Raw genomic sequence first — 16186 nt, forward strand, 5'->3', positions numbered from 1 at the left:
TCTAGTGCTCCCTTTAGTATTTCTTGCAGAGGTGGTCTCTTGGTCACAAATTCTCTCAGTGACTTTTTGTCTGAGAATGTTTTAATTTCTCCCTCATTTTTGAAGGACAATTTTGCTGGATACAGGAGTCTTGGTTGGCAGTTTTTCTCTTTTAGTAATTTAAATATATCATCCCACTGTCTTCTAGCTTCCATGGTTTCTGCTAAGAAATCTACACATAGTCTTATTGGGTTTCCCTTGTATGTGATGGATTGTTTTTCTCTCGCTGCTTTCAAGATCCTCTCTTTCTCTTTGACCTCTGACATTCTAACTAGTAAGTGTCTTGGAGAACGCTGTGCTGGTTTGAAGGGAAGTATGCCCCCTAAGAAAAGCCATGTTTTAATATAAATCCCATTTCATAAAGGTAGAATAATCCCTATTCAATACTGTATATTTGAAACTGTAATGAAATCATCTCCCTGGTTGATGTGATTTAGTCAAGAATGGTTGTTTAACTGGATTAGGGGATGACATGTCTCCACCCATTTGAGTGGGTCTTGATTGGTTTATTGGAGTCCTATAAAAGAGGAAACATTTTGGAGAGAGAGACTCAGAGAGAGCAGAGAATGCTGCAGCACCACGAAGCAGAGAGTCCACCAGCCAGCAACCTTTGGAGATGAAGAAGGAAAACGCCTCCCGGGGAGCTTCATGAAACAGGAAGCCAGGAGACAAAGCTAGCAGATGATACCGTATTCGCCATGTGCCTGTCCAGCCGAGAGAGGAGCCCTGACTGCGTTCACCATGTGCCTTTCCAGATGAGAGAGAAACCCTGAACTTCATCGGCCTTCTTGAACCAAGGTATCTTTCCCCGGATGCCTTTGATTGGACATTTCTATAGACTTGTTTTAATTGGGACATTTTCTCGGCCTTAGATCTGTAAACTAGCAACTCATTAAATTCCCCTTGTTAAAAGCCATTCCGTTTCTGGTATATTGCATTCCAGCAGCTAGCAAACTAGAACAGATTTTGGTACCGAGAGTGGGGTGCTGCTGCGGTTTGCAAATGCCAGATCTGTTGGAACTGTGTTTTGGATGGCTAAGGGGAAGACTTTGGAGGAATTGTGAAGAGATTGATGGAGAAGTCCTGGAGGGCTTGAAGAGACTGTTGGTGTAAATGAAACCACCGCCAATCTTGACAAAGGAGGACACAAAAGGGAGAGATTGGAGTTTGCAGAGTGAGAACCGTGGAAGTTCGGGTCTGAAGCCAAGAAACCTCGGCCAGGAGAGTGGACCCACCTGTATGTGTGGAGGGGGTGAGTTTACCCTGAAGGGCGAGGATGAGTCTCCCCTCTCATTGCAGTGGAATAGTTGTGCAGCCTCGGGCCTTGGAAAAGGCATAGCACGCTCCTTGGGGGACTGGGAGAGCCTGGCTGCCACCATGTGGAGGGGTTGAGCGTGCGCCCCAGAAATGGCAGAGAGCCCAGGGGTGGCCCTGATGCCTGGAGAGAGTGGAGCCCAGAGGTGGTCTCCTCGATGTTCCCCGAGGTTGATTTGGAAAGAGGCCGGCCACTGCATAGGCCCTTGGAAGGGGTGGGACTGCCGCTTTCTACAGCCGAAGGATAAATGACTTTCAGACTTGGAAATCCAATGGTGTTTGCCTGCAGATCTTCCTTCCAATTTCTCCCTATGGAAATGAAAATCTGTATCCTTTGACTATCCTCCTTTGCATATTGGCACCGGACTTATTTTGAGATTCACAGGTCCACAGCCAGAAGAGAATATTTTGCACCTGTTTAAGGTGATGTGCGTAGCTGCCAAGTTGACAAGGGGTGGACATGTGGTAGTTAGATTCAGTTGTCAACTTGGCCAGGTGAAAGCACCTAGTTCTGTTGCTGTGGACATGAGCCAATGGTAGGTGAATCTCATCTGTTGCTAATTACATCCGCAGTCGGCTAGGAGGCGTGTCTGCTGCAATGAGTGACGTTTAACTTAATTGGCTTGTGCTTAAATGAGAGAACGCAATGTAGCACAGTCTAGCAGCTCAGCATTCCTCATCACAGCACTTGCAGCTCAGCCCAGGCCTTTGGAGAAGTCACCCCGGGGAAAGTTGTTGGAACCCAGGGGCCTGGAGAGAAGACCAGCAGAGACCATCCTGTGCCTTCCACCTAGCAAACCAGAACAAACGCCTATTTGGGTCTAATCTCTTTGGGGTGCGCTGCACTTCTTGGATCTGTAATTTTAGGTCTTTCATAAGAGTTGGGAAATTTTCAGTGATAATTTCTTCCATTCGTTTTTCTCCTCCTTTTCCCTTCTCTTCTCCTTCTGGAACACCCACAACACGTATATTTGTGCTGTTCATATTGTCCTTGAGTTCCCTGATACCCTGTTCAAATTTTTCCATTCTTTTCCCGATATTTTCTGTTTCTTTTTGGAATTCAGATGTTCCATCCTCCAAATCACTAATTCTGTCTTCTGTCTCTTTAAATCTATCATTGTAGGTATCCATTGTTTTTTCCATCTTTTCTACTTTATCCTTCACTTCCATAAGTTCTGTGATTTGTTTTTTCAGTTTTTCTATTTCTTCTTTATGTTCAGCCCATGTCCTCTTCATGTCCTCCCTCAATTTATCGATTTCATTTTTGAAGAGGTTTTCCATTTCTGTTCGTATATTCAGCATTAGTTGTCTCAACTCTTGTATCTCATTTGAGCTATTGATTTGTTCCTTTGACTGGGCCATATTCTCAATCTTCTGAGCGTGGACAGTTATCTTCTGCTGCTGGCGTCTGGGCATTTAGTCAGATTTCCCTGGGTGTCGGACCCAACAAGATTGTAAGATTTTTCTGTGAAATATCTGGGTTCTGTTTTTCTTATCCTGCCCAGTAGGTGGCGCTCGTGGCACACGTTTTTCTGCGGGTCCCACCGGTAAAAGGTGCTGTGGGTCCTTTAACTTTGGAAAACTCTCGCCGTCCGGGAGGTTCGCTAGCCGAAGCGGCTTGGAAGAGTGCCAGCCGGCCCGGGGTCTGAACGCGGGGAGGGTCGCTGACCGCCGCAGCCCAGGAATGCGCCCGTCCGAATTTCCTAGTCAGCCCGGGGCGCGAAGCGTGGCGGGAAGGCGGCAGCCGCAGCGGCCCGCCCGGGAAAGTGCACGTTCCCGGGGAGTCACGGGTTTGGAAGGGCCCCCCCCCGTCACCGTTCTCCGCAGCCTGGGTATTTCCGATCCAATTCTCTCAGTTGGTCTGGGGGGGCACGTGTGGTGTGGGCGCCAGCCGCCGCGGTTTGAGGGGACCGTCTGTCCAATTCTCCCAGCCGGCCCGGGAAGGGGGAAGGGAGTGACTCCGGCCGCTCGCCGCCCCGCCCGGTGAAGCCCGTGCCCCTCGGCGATCTCACCAGAGCCGGTTCTCTCAGCCAGCCAGCCATTCCCGGATGGGGTATGCTGTCTTTTTTATCTCTGTCGTGGCTTTGGGAGCTGTTCTGTATCGTTTCTAGTCCCCTAGTAGCTGTCCTGGAGGAGAAACTAAGATCCGCACGTCTTACTAAGCCGCCATCTTCTCCGGAAGTCATTTTCTGTACTTTTCTGTATATTTTAAAATACCCATGCCTGCCATGTGGGAGACCCAGGTTTGATTCTGGCTCATGCACTCCCTCCCCCCACACAAAAAAATTCAACAGAATGGTGCTGCAGTAATGGGATAGTCACATGGAAAAAGAATGAAAATGAAATATGACCCAACCATACAGCATACAAAACAACAACAACAACAACAACAGCAAAACCCATAATAAGAGGTTAAAAACCCATAATAATAGGTTATATGGCCAGATATAAATACAGTAGGCCAAATTGAAGGTCTCTGGACCAGCTGTACTCACATTCCTGTTGAAAGAAAGATTAAGATTTATCTAAACATTACATTTGGATTTTGGGTAATTTCAAAACTATCTATTGTTGTATTGAGGACTCTGTTTTAGCTTTCTAGGCTTCTTAAGCAAATACCATGAAATAGGTTGACATAGACAATTGGGACTTTATTTGCTCCTGGTTTTGAACCTAGAAGAAAGCTGAAGTCAAGGCATTATCAAGTTGATGCTTTCTCCCTGAAGACCATGGTATTCTGAGGCTGTCTGCTGGTGATTCTTGGTCCTTAACTTGTCACATGGCAATGCACATGGCTTCTTCTCCTGGCCACTTATTTCCTGTGGCTTTCTCTCTCTCTGTCTGAATTTTACTCTGCTTATAAAGTACAGCAGTAGTAGGATTAAGGTTCATTGTAATTGAGGTTGGCCACACTTTCTTTTTTTTTTTTTTTTGGCTTTTATAAAGGGAAATTTAATAAGTTACAAGTTTACAGTTCTAAGGAAGTGAAAGTGTCCAAATTAAGGCACCAACAAGAGATTACCTTCACTCAAGAAAGGCCAATGGGTCTGGAACACCTCTGTCACCTGGGTAGTCACATGGCTGGCATCTGCTGGTCCCTTGCTCCTGGGCTCCATTGCTTTTAGCTTTTGTTCCAGTGAGGGTCCTCACTTTACTTCTCCAGGGCTGGCTTTCATTTCTTGGCTTCCCTTGGCTCTCTCCAGGTTCTAGCTTGCTTAACATCTCTTGTCAACATCTGGTGGGTTCCAAGCATCTCCAAATATCTGTGTCTATGTTCTCCAAGTGTCTGTATCTGTGTCAGCTCTGCTGTAAAATTTCTGTTGGTTTCTGTCATTTCTGACTCTCTCCAAAATATTTCCTCTTTTAAAGGATTCCAGTAAACTAATCACGATCCACCCGGAAAGGGTAGAGCCACATCTCCATCTAATCAAAAGATCACCCCCACAATTGGGCATGCCATGTCTCCATGGAGATAAGTTAATCAATAGTTTCCAACCTACAGTGCTGAATCAAGATTAAAAGAAATAGCTGCTCCCACAAGATTGGTTCAGGATTAAAACATGGTTTTCTGGGTACATAATACTTTCAAAGCGGCATACAGGTCTATCTTCATTGCCAGTCTCTGTGCACAAAATAGGACATTTTAGGTATCGGTTTTCTTGTTATGTGAAGATGACACGCAGTTACTCATTATTTAGCACCTGTCTTTCATTTTTCAATAAGGATTTGTAGACGCTTCCTACATGTATACTGTTTTACAGTTTACCATACATTTTGACATCCTCCCGTTTGAAAGGTGTACCCAGAAGCATTCTATAATCTTCAAAGTAACATACAAATAAAAGTTAAATCATATTTTTATATGTTCTCTATTTCAGAAGTAGGGATCACATCTTATAATCTCAATATTCGTTTGTTCAATAGTTATTTTGAGTTTAAAGATACTAGGATATGAGGATATAATGATGACAAAATGTGTTCTTGCCTTTACAGATCTTTTAGTCGAATAAAAGACAAGTACAAGACAAATACAATATAATGCAGATTCCTGTAATGGGATGGATGACTATGGTGCAGTGGGACAAAGGGAGGGAGCTTCAATTCCTGCCCATGTTTTTGCCTTTCTGGAAGTTTAAAAGCATTATGGCCATGAAAGTAGAGAATAAAGTGTAGAAGTTGAAGAAGGGAAAAACAAAAGGAGAAAATGTTTATTGAAAGCTGAATGGAAAACTAATGCAGTGCGTATCTGCTTTGTGTCAGGAATGTCACTGGACTCTCTGACACATTTAATCATTACAAAATGTTATGAAATATCAGTACTACTGTCACCAACTCAGAGAAGTTGAAGAACTTTCTCAAGGTCATATACTGTATACTGACTTCTTAGAAATAATACTAAATGGTGCCAATAAGTCAAATACTAGCTAAAAATATATTATTCAACACGTTATTTGTGTAAAGAAAGAAAACCCAGGTCTTTCCCCTGCTCTTGTTATTTTTTTAATTTAGTAATTAATTAATTTATTAAACGTACCCACATACAAATGCAGGTATTCTTACTATATGATCATTCCATGCTTGGTATATAATCAGTAACTCACAATGTCATCACATATTGTATATTCATCATCATGATCATTTCTTAGAACATTTGCATCAATTCAGAAAAAGAAATAAAAAGGAAACAGAAAAAAATTCATACATACCATACCTCTTACGCCTCCCTTTCATTGATCACTAGCATTTCAATCTACTAAATTTATTTTAGCATTTGCTCCCCCTATTATTTATTTATTTTTAACCCATATGTTTTACTCATCTGTTGATAATGTAGATAAAAGGAGCATCAGACACAAGGTTTTCACAATCACATAGTCACATTGTGAAAGTTATATCATTATACAGTCATCTTCAAGAAACATGGCTACTGGAACACAGCTCTACATTTTCAGGCAGTTCCTTCCAGTCTCTCCATTACACCTTAACTAAAAAGATAATATCTATTTAATGCTTAAGAATAACCTCCAGGATAACCTCTCAACTCAGTTTGGAATCTCTCAGCCATTGACACTGTATTTTGTCTCATTTCACTCTTTACCCTTTGGGTTGAGAAGGTTTTCTGAATTCTTTGGTGCTGAGTCCCAGCTCATTCTAGGATTTCTGTCCCATGTTGCCAGGAAGGTCCACACCCCTGGGAGTCATGTCCCACATAGAGATGGGGAGGGCAGTGAGTTTGCCTATCGTGTTGGCTGAGAGAGAGAGGTCTCATCTGAGCAACAAAAGAGGCTCTCTTGGGGGTGACTCTTAGGCCTAATTTTAAGTAGGCTTAGCCTATCCTTTGCGGGGATAAGATTCATATGAACAAACCCCAAGATTGGGGGCTCAGCCTATTGCTTTGGTTGTCCCCACTGCGTGTGAGAATATCAAGAAGTCTCCACTTGGAGAAGTTGAATTTTCCCCCTTTCTCACCATTCCCCCAAGGAAACTTTGCAAACACTTTTTTATTCACTGTTCAGATCCCTCTGGGATTTATTGGGGCATCACTCTGGACAAACTTACAAAATCTCATGCCCTACTCAAGGTTCTGTGTACTATGGGCCACATAGTTTTCTTAATTGAAGTACCCTCAACAAAAGTCCTACTTAACAATGGATTCACACCCACAGGAATAGATTAAATTTAAGAATATGTTTTTCTGGGGTACATACAGCTTCAAACCACCATGGTATTTTATTAAGATTAGCCACATAAGGAGCTACAAAATTAGAGACTTTACATGGGAGACTTTACGTGCTCCCTGAAGTACACCAAGTACTTGGGGTTAGGGAGGAGTTGAGAGGAAATAGAGCCAGGAACCTGATATCTGTCGGCAACCCAACTAGGTTTGTGGACCCAGGGAAATTAGCAAGGGGTATATTTTCATGGTGTAGAATAGATAGGGGTTCTGCATGCAGTTATTTTGGGAAGATCTAGGCAGGCAGACAGCATTAGTGACTACTGGAAACAGGTGGTAAGGCCCCAGTTTCAGGCTTGGCTCAAAAAGTGCAACTGGAAAACCCAGCAAGGAACTTCGTTCAATTTGTTCATTAATTCATTCAACTTATGCTCATTAGTGTCCGCTGCAATGGTTCTTAACTTTATAAGGCTTAAGAATTACCTGGAGGGCTTCTTAAAATATTGTACTTTCTTAGCTCTTCTTTCCTCCCCTTAAGTTGGAAGGCCTACAAAGTCTGCATGTTTAACAAGCATCTCAGATGTTTCTAATGCAAGTATTTCTCAGAGCATGCTTTGATAAAATGTCTAATCCATTGTATATTGGCCAGTGTACTTGTATGGAGTGGGGAGTCGGGGTTGGAATGTTGCAGCTAAAAGCAGAGTAAAAGCTGAGGACTTGTACACTGGGAACATGGCAGGAAGAAGCTGAGCCAACTAGAATTGAGAGTAAAGGGAGAATGAGACAAATCTCATGGTGGAGGCTTGGACTTTCTTTACATTCTAACTGATTGATAATAAATTGGCTTCTGCAAAAATTTATTTCTAAGGTTTAAGTATTTGCAGGTGGAGAGATTGGCGAGTTGTAGGAAAATAAGCAAAATATTTTACTTTGCAACTATAAGATGTGTCAAATGAAGTATTATCAACTGGAAGAACAATAGCAACATCCCTAAATGTGGCCATTCTAGGAACATTAAAATCACACCATAACTGGTAGTCTTTTCTAGTAATATGAAAGGGTTGTGCGTAGTTTTCAAGTTATTTTTATTCCTAATATTTTATGATGCTGTCACATGTGTGGAAATAAATGACAACAGAGTACCTTAACAGTTAATTTACAGTGCTAGAAGTGGAAGTAATGTGAAGAAATGAAGGAAGAATTTTGAGGACTCACTGAAGTGTTGCTTAAAGCCACAAGGTGTAACTGAATGGTAAGGACATTTATAATAAAACAGTAGTCACTTGTACAGTTACATAGACTGAAAGTTGGTCTTTTGTACAAGGGCCTCAGGTGGACCCCATATGAGAGGCAAACAGCAACAGGCTCTCTGGATAGTGAGAAATTCTGTCTGAAGAGGTCTTTTTATTTTCATCCCTTGGAGTGTAATCACCATCAACTACAGCATCTTTAAAATAGAGGCAGGTGTAACTTGAGGTAAAAATTCAGTTTACCTCAGTTGAATGAGGTAAATGTTTGTAGGCCATAAAAATAAGGTGGTGGTGGTACTTTTACAACAAAATTCTGGCCTAAAATAATTCACGCAGACTCCCAGAGTTCGTTGATTAGGCATGTCACTTCTATTCCATTTTACTATTTAAATGTATATTTATTGATGCTTGCTATGTGTCCGATTTTTTTGTCTGTTCTTTTTTAAATTAGCATACAGTGCAATTGATTTTTTGGTGCATACTTCTAAGAATTTTAACACATTTGTAGTCATGTAACCACCACTACAGGATACAGAACAGTTCCATCACCTCAAAAGACTCCCCCATATTATCTCTTTGTAGTCATTCTCTCCCCTTCTGATCCCTAGCACCCATTGATGTTCTTTCTCACTTTAGCTTTATCTTTTTTGGAAATTATATATATATATATATATATATATATATATATATATAATTATATAATATGTAACCTTTTGAGGCTGACTTTTTTCACTTAAGGTAATGCTGTTGAGATAGTCATCCAAGTTGTTTGTATCAATAGTTCATTACTTTTTATTGCTGAATAGTATGTCTGCTGTATGAATTGTACCATAGTTTGTGTTTATCTGTTTACCTGTTGAAGGACATTGGGCTGTTTCTGGTTTTTAAACACCATGTATAGATCTTGCATAAACGTAAATTTTCATTTCTGCAAGATAAATACACAGAAGGGAGATTGTCTGGTGTATGGTAAGTGTATATTTAACTTTATAAGAAACTACCAGGCAAATGATTTATGTAGAGAAAAGGAAGACCTTCCCTTGTATAATATATTTGGCTTCTTATACCTTTCTCCATTCTTTCTAAATCATCCCAGTAAACTGTTTGTATTATAAGAAGCAAACCAAATGATTGCTAATTAAATGTTTAGTGTTTATTAGCTCGAGGTCAAATTTGTTTAATGAATATGGAAGAATTATTTTTTTAAATTTTGATCACATGTTGCTCATCATTGGTATATAACTCCAATTTTCTGAAGCTGAAACATAATTACCTTAATTGAAAATACTGTAAGGGCGGGCAATGGTGGCTCAGTGGCAGAATTCTCGCTTGCCCAGATGGAGACCCAGGTTCGATTCCTGGAACCTCCCCATGCCAAAATAATAATAATAATAATAATACTGTAGAGGTTTGTAATTATTGAATCTGTGTTTTGATATTGTTAGTCATTCCAGTACTTTCTTTGATACCAATTTCTCTGTTAGGAAATAGCCTCCTGATTATAACCTGTTTCTTTGGGAGAATATAGCCTACACTCTCCAACAATACATTGCTGCAGAAATAGGGAGTGTGAAGTAGTGACTAAAGTTTAGTGTTTGGCATAATTTAGAAAAGGTGACTTAAGTAGAAGGATATTGATGTATCTGTTTTTCAAATTGCAGTTAATTATAGTGACAGTTTAGGTATCTTGCCTAACTTTACAAATATTACATAATTTGAATTAAAAACAGACAATTTAAAAATTAGTCAAATTAATAAAAAAGAAATTTGCCTCATTACATCATTCCTCCAAAGGTTTTTCATACCCTGTAGTCATATGTAGTCATGGCATTTGAAAATCAAAGTGAATTGCTTCAATTTTTATGAGAAAGTTTGAGGGTAGAATCTCCTTTTATGCAGGTGTCATTCACTCACTTTTGATTATATGATAGTCTTCTGAATATGGTCCCTTTACATTAATAAATGATGTAATCCTTGTATTTATGGTGGCCACATTAAAAATAATTTTTAAAAAGTGGATTTTAAGTATTTATAATCATTTATAATCAAATGATTTAATCATTTATATATAATCATTTATAATCAAATTATAATCATTTATAATCAAAACAGCTTTCATGTTTTAAAGAATTAAAAATAATGTGGACCTGTTCTCTTTCAATGCATGTATAAAATATAGGTGTAGTAGATAAGAATTCATACTACAGGGTCAACTGAGACTTGGATTTACATATATCATAAATTATGCTATGTAAGCCTGCCTAAGATGCTACTTATTTTTTTTCCAAAGAAGCTTCTTCAAATGGTTCTGTTAAGTGTAGGAATGTTCTGATGATTATGTTTTTAATTAAAATGAGAAATCTTTGTTTAAAGTGGCATTCGTTTTTTACGGCCTGTTACAGTCTCTGTAACAATCATTTCTTTAGTCTGAACGTTTTATTTCCAGGAATCCATTTATATAAAACTATGTTTAGACTTAATTAAGGAACGATTCTTACAAAGCTTGTAAATAGGAAAAAAGGGACCGAAAATAAAACTGACATTCACATTTAACAAAATGATTGTAACAAGGTATGTAATAAGCTATAAAAATACAATAAAGCCCATTTTATAAGAGTTCATATTTTTTGATCCTTGTTTTCAAAAGTATTTAAGAGAAATATCAGAGCTCTGTGAACTGACATCTGCTTTGCTGAATTGATTAGTGATAACTTCTTTTGTCTATGACTGAGAATATAGGAGTTCTACCTGTCTTGTTAGTATCCTTTCTTTGAAATACCTTGTAATCAACTTATCTTAGATTGTAAATGTTACATTATCCTTTAGTGAAAACAAGACCTGGTTCTCATCCCAGTTACACTACTTTCCAGCAGTTCTAAGACCTTGGGCAAGTTGCTTAATCTTTCTAGGTCTCATTTTCCTCATCTGGAAAGCAGATACAATAACTACTTTTCCTACTTCAAAGAGCTGTTTTGAGGACTAAGCAAAATTATAAGTAGTGAAAGTATTTTGGAAAATTTTTAAAGGAATGTAAGCATCCAAGTTATTTTTCTCTTAAAGATGAACTAGGTATAATTCTTTTAATTAGCAAACTTTCTTCTCTCACTTGTACACTCTCATGCATATGTGCATTTCCTTTCTGCAGTGCATTTTGTTATTGTTATTTTTCATTTCCTTGCATAACTATAAGTGCTTGGTATAGTGGTACTCACACAGGACTTGAAGGCAAAAGACCTGGTTTCAAATTCTCTCTTAATTATTTACTTACGTATCTTACCTTGGATGGTGGTAATAGTCGTAACAGCAGCAGCAGTAGCAGCAAACACTTACAGTTCAGAATGCATATGCAAGGCAGGATTTCTGGACACTCTACATATATTCACTTACTTGATTCTTTCACCTTATGAGTTATATACTGTTATTATTATCTGTGGAAACTGAGTCACAGAAAGATTACATTACTTCTCCAAGATTATACAGCTGGGATTCCAACTCAGTTTAGTTCCAGAATGAGTACTCTTAACCACGTTGCTGTACTTAATCACCCTATTCCTCAGTTTCCTCATCTCTAAAATGAAGATAATAATCGTCCCTCTACTTTACTGGGTTGTTTTGAGGATCAACTAAGGGGGTATGCATAAATGCAGTTTATATCAGAATGTACCATAAGTATAAATTATTAGATGTCAACTTTAGGATTAATAGTCATCTTAGATGAGCTATTTTGTGGTTTGGGTGTTATGTGTGTGTGATTGCTGTGGACTAACATCTTTTGACTTATTTTGGAGAAATATAGTTTTGAAGAAGGGTGTGGATGGTATCAGCTTTTTTCTCCTCCCTAAACCTACAGAAAAATTGTGAGAAAAACACTATGATCATTCATATATTCCTCACCTGGATTGACAGTTAACATTTTGCCACATTTACTTTTTCTCTACTTAGCTTTATTTTTTCTTTCTAGGCTAAGAGTTGTAGACATCCTTATATTACACCTCTAAATACTTCAGCATGTATTTCATTAAGAGCAAGGGCGTTCTCTGTCATAACCACAATACAAGATCCCACTCAGGAAAGTTAACATTGGCAACATTTTATTATTTAATATCTAGTCCATATTCAAATTTCTTCAATAGTCCTAATAATATACCGTACAGCATTTTGTTTTTTAAATCCAGAGTCTAATCACGTTATATGTAGTTTTGTCTCTTCAGTCTCCTTTAATTTAGAACAGTTCCCTAGCTTTTTTTGTTCACAAAGTTGACATTTTTGAAGAGTTCAGACTAGTTGTGTTACAGAATTTCCCTTATTTCGATTTGTCTGATTGTTTCCTCCATGATTAGACTCAGGTTAAGAAATTTGGGCAGGAATATAATATATGTTGTGGTATCTTTCTCAGTTTGTTACATCAAAAGGTACATGATACCAGTTTGTTCTGTTATTGGTAATATTAACCTTGTTCATTTTATTAAGTTTGTGCTCACCAGATTTCTCCATTGTAAAGATATCTTTTTAATAAATAAATTTCCAGTAGAGTGAAAATTGGAGATGGTATAGATATCTTGTTCTCCAACAATGTTTTACCCGACATTTTTAGCCATCCATTGATGATTCTTGTTGAATCAATTATTCTATGGCAAGTGTAAAATCAATCTGTACTTTTTAGGAAGTCCTAAATCATTTTTTTCTTTCTCTTTTATTTTGAAGTGGCCACTGTTTTCTATTTTCGGAAAATGTTGAGTATGTAGACTATCAAAAATTTTTTTAAAAAATTTTATTTTTGAACTTAGACCAATGAAAATTTGCTTTTTAAGTTGTAATGTCATGGTTAGGGACAGGTGTCAACTTGGCCAAGTTGTGGTACCTGTTCGTCTGATTGGGTAAGCACTGGCCTGTCTGTTGCAATGAGGACATTTCATAGGATTAGGTTATGATCACATTAGCTACATCCACAGCTGATTCCATTTGTGATCAGCCAAAGGGGAGTGTCTTCTGCAATTAGTGATGCTAAATGCAATCATGGGAAGCCTTTTAAGGAGGACTCAGAGGAGATAGGTTCCATTCCTGCTTTGGCTGGTGAGCCTCTTCTGTGGAGTTCATCCAGGCCATCCATTGGAGTCATCGGCTTCGCAGCCTGCCCTGTGGATTTTGGACTCTGCGTTCCTACGGTCACGTGAGACACTTTCATAAATTTTATATTTGCAAGTGTTCCCTGTTGATTCTGTTTCTCTAGAGAACCCTAACTAATACATGTAAATTGCAAGTTCTTTGCTTTATAATTGTTGTCTTTAGTAAAAAACACTATTGAAGTAGATTAAATAAATGGGTTAAGTTTTTAAGGGCTTATGGTAGTAAATAGTGCATCAGAATCACCTGGAGGGCTTTTTAAAGCACTGATTGCTGGGGCTCACTCCTTGGGTTTCTAAATTTAATAGGCCATGGGTGGGGCCTGATAATTTGCATTTCCAGTTAGCTTCCAGGTAATGCTGCTGGTTCTAGGACCACACTTTTGAGAGCCACTGTGGCTTCTTTAGGCCTTTCCAGCTGTTATTTTGCTCACGACTATTTGGGCCATTTTTATACTCATTTGCTTTTTTCTGGTAGATATGAGAGTAGTGTGGATATGGTGGAATAATTTGAAATTCATATTAGTGGATTTTGATAAATGTTGGAAAAATTGTGACAATTGACTAAGTTTCTGAATAGGATCTCATTAATCTGGCTAATCCCAAATTGACTATGCTGTAATGAAAATGGTTATAGGCTATTTTAAAACTTGTCATAGCATTTATATTTGTTGAATTTTCTTTCCTTGGCTCTGAAACACTGATCCCTTAGTTTTATCTAAATTAGGTATCCATAGTGGTCAGTTTGGATTTTCAACTGATCTTTGCATACATTTCAGCAACTTGAATCTGTTAAGTCTATGGAATTAGTAAAGCATATGGCACATTTTGCATGTCAGAGATATTTTCGCTTCTGTAGAATTTGACTAGTCTCTTCATCCTCCTTATTTCTCCCTTAGAAATACTATAAACATCAGAGAAAATAGGGTGACCTTAATATTTGTTTCCCAGCATAATTACAGCCTTGAAGCAGTTATTTGCTACTGAATAAAAAGTTTAATTTCACGCCCTGATTAGTACTAGTCCATGCAGGTGGATATTTATTTTATGCAGCTAAAGTGATCTGCCTTTGTAAATTACTTGCCAGTCAGCAGAGCTATAATTTCTTATGAGTTAGTTGGTGGTAAATTATAGTTCTTATTAGTAAGTTTTGTGTTTAAGTGCTTGTTTTTATGAGGTAGGGGTGGGAATCAGTCACAAATTTTGGCCAGTCTAGGATTTGGCTGATAGTTTTTTCTGAAAGATTCAGGGATTGGCTTTGAACTAGCAGCCCCAAACTAATTAATTACATAAAACAGTAAGAAAGAGCAAGCTCTTGTTTTCAAGTGACTTGAAATTGTAATCAGAACCTAGAAAGAATGGTGCTTGGTGGAAAAGACCTAAGTGTAGATTCTCTTTCTTACTGAAAAATAGAATATATTATAGTTACAGTTTTAGTGTTTAGAGAAGCTTAAAAAGTAGGGAGATAAACTGAGGGCAAGACACAGAAGATTTTAAAATTAAATGGTACCTTTAACTGAATATTTAATTGCTTATCAAAGCCATGAAGTTTAAAATTTTATTTTTAAGTGAGACTTATTGGATTTGGATTAAGAGTAAATGCAGTAAATCAGAAAGAAGCAGAATGCTGCTTCTTTAATAAGTGGGTCACTTATTTGCCTTCTTTTCTAAAATGCCACCAAATTTACATGGGACCATAGGATTTGGGAGGGATCCTCTTTCAATGCTTCTTAACCTTTCTTTGGCCATGGGCCTCACTAAAACTTTGTTGTTTGCCACTGGTCCTTTCTCCAACATGCACGACACACATTTTGTATACAATTTAGGAGGTTCAGAGATCCCTGAATCCTATCCATGGACCCTAGGTTAATATAACTTGATCTAGCCTTATTTTTTTGTTGTTACATATTTTAATTAAAAAGCCTTTGTTGATAATTTGCCTTTGTTGATAATTTTCATTTCAACATAACTAGTTGTGACTACTTAAATAAGGGTGTAACTATAAGGTCTGAGTTTCATCATAAAATAACATTTTGAGAAGCTAATGAAATGTTGAGAATGCAGCTTGATAATGTCAGGAAAAAATGTTACAGAAATGACTTGGCTGGTAGTTATCAAAAATCCTACTGAAACATCCTGTTCTTAATTTTCTCATTCCCTTAGCCACTCAGGCAAGCAGCTACAATTTATCCCTGTCTGTGATGATGGAATTTTACTTGTCAGGAATATATGGATAGATACACTTAAATCCTCTGATTGCTATCCTACTGATATTTCTAAGATCTTTTTACTTTTATCAGTTTTTTTGGGGGGGCATGGGCAGACACCAAGAATTGAACCAGGGTCTCCGGCATGGCAGGTGAGAATTCTGCTACTGAGCCACTATTGCACCGCCCTACTTTTATTAGTTTTATTAAAGAAAATAGCATGACCAAGCAGATGCCCAGCAAGACAAGTTTAACCCAGCAAGTGCACTTTACATCTAGGAGCATTTGGAATAGACTTCTTTTTATTAAGGTCAACAATAAACACTGTCATGCTAAGTTATTTATACTCTACAGTTCTGGGAGACCTGGAGAACATTTATCTTCTTTTCTTAATCCTCTTAAGCTACCAACACTGGGAATGCTATCCATCTAGTTAGCTCATTCAAGAAACGGTAGTTCTTGATCATTTTAGGTCACTTTGGACAAAGGAGCAGGTTTGGATTTTAGCTAGGTATCTCACGTGCCATTTGGAAAATAGTTTTTATGGGGCATCAATAAAAAGTTTCATGCCTCCTTCCT

The 16186-nt window shown here is 38.3% G+C and overlaps 1 protein-coding gene across 19 annotated transcripts in view; it reads left to right on the forward strand.

Annotated features, from left to right (window-relative positions):
• The window catches only part of BTRC (beta-transducin repeat containing E3 ubiquitin protein ligase), a 265091-nt gene that overhangs the window by 31369 nt on the left and 217536 nt on the right, over positions 1-16186 (forward strand). The window contains exon 2 of one of the 19 annotated variants that reach the window (XM_077125778.1): positions 8179-8279. The exons of the other annotated variants lie outside the window; for them this stretch is intronic. Coding sequence (XP_076981893.1) covers positions 8277-8279 — 3 coding nt within the window. The 5' untranslated portion in view covers positions 8179-8276. The remainder of the gene's footprint in view (positions 1-8178; positions 8280-16186) is intronic. 19 annotated transcript variants of the gene reach the window in all.

The sequence above is a fragment of the Tamandua tetradactyla genome, chromosome 13 (assembly GCF_023851605.1).
Source record: "Tamandua tetradactyla isolate mTamTet1 chromosome 13, mTamTet1.pri, whole genome shotgun sequence".
NCBI lineage: Eukaryota > Metazoa > Chordata > Mammalia > Pilosa > Myrmecophagidae > Tamandua > Tamandua tetradactyla.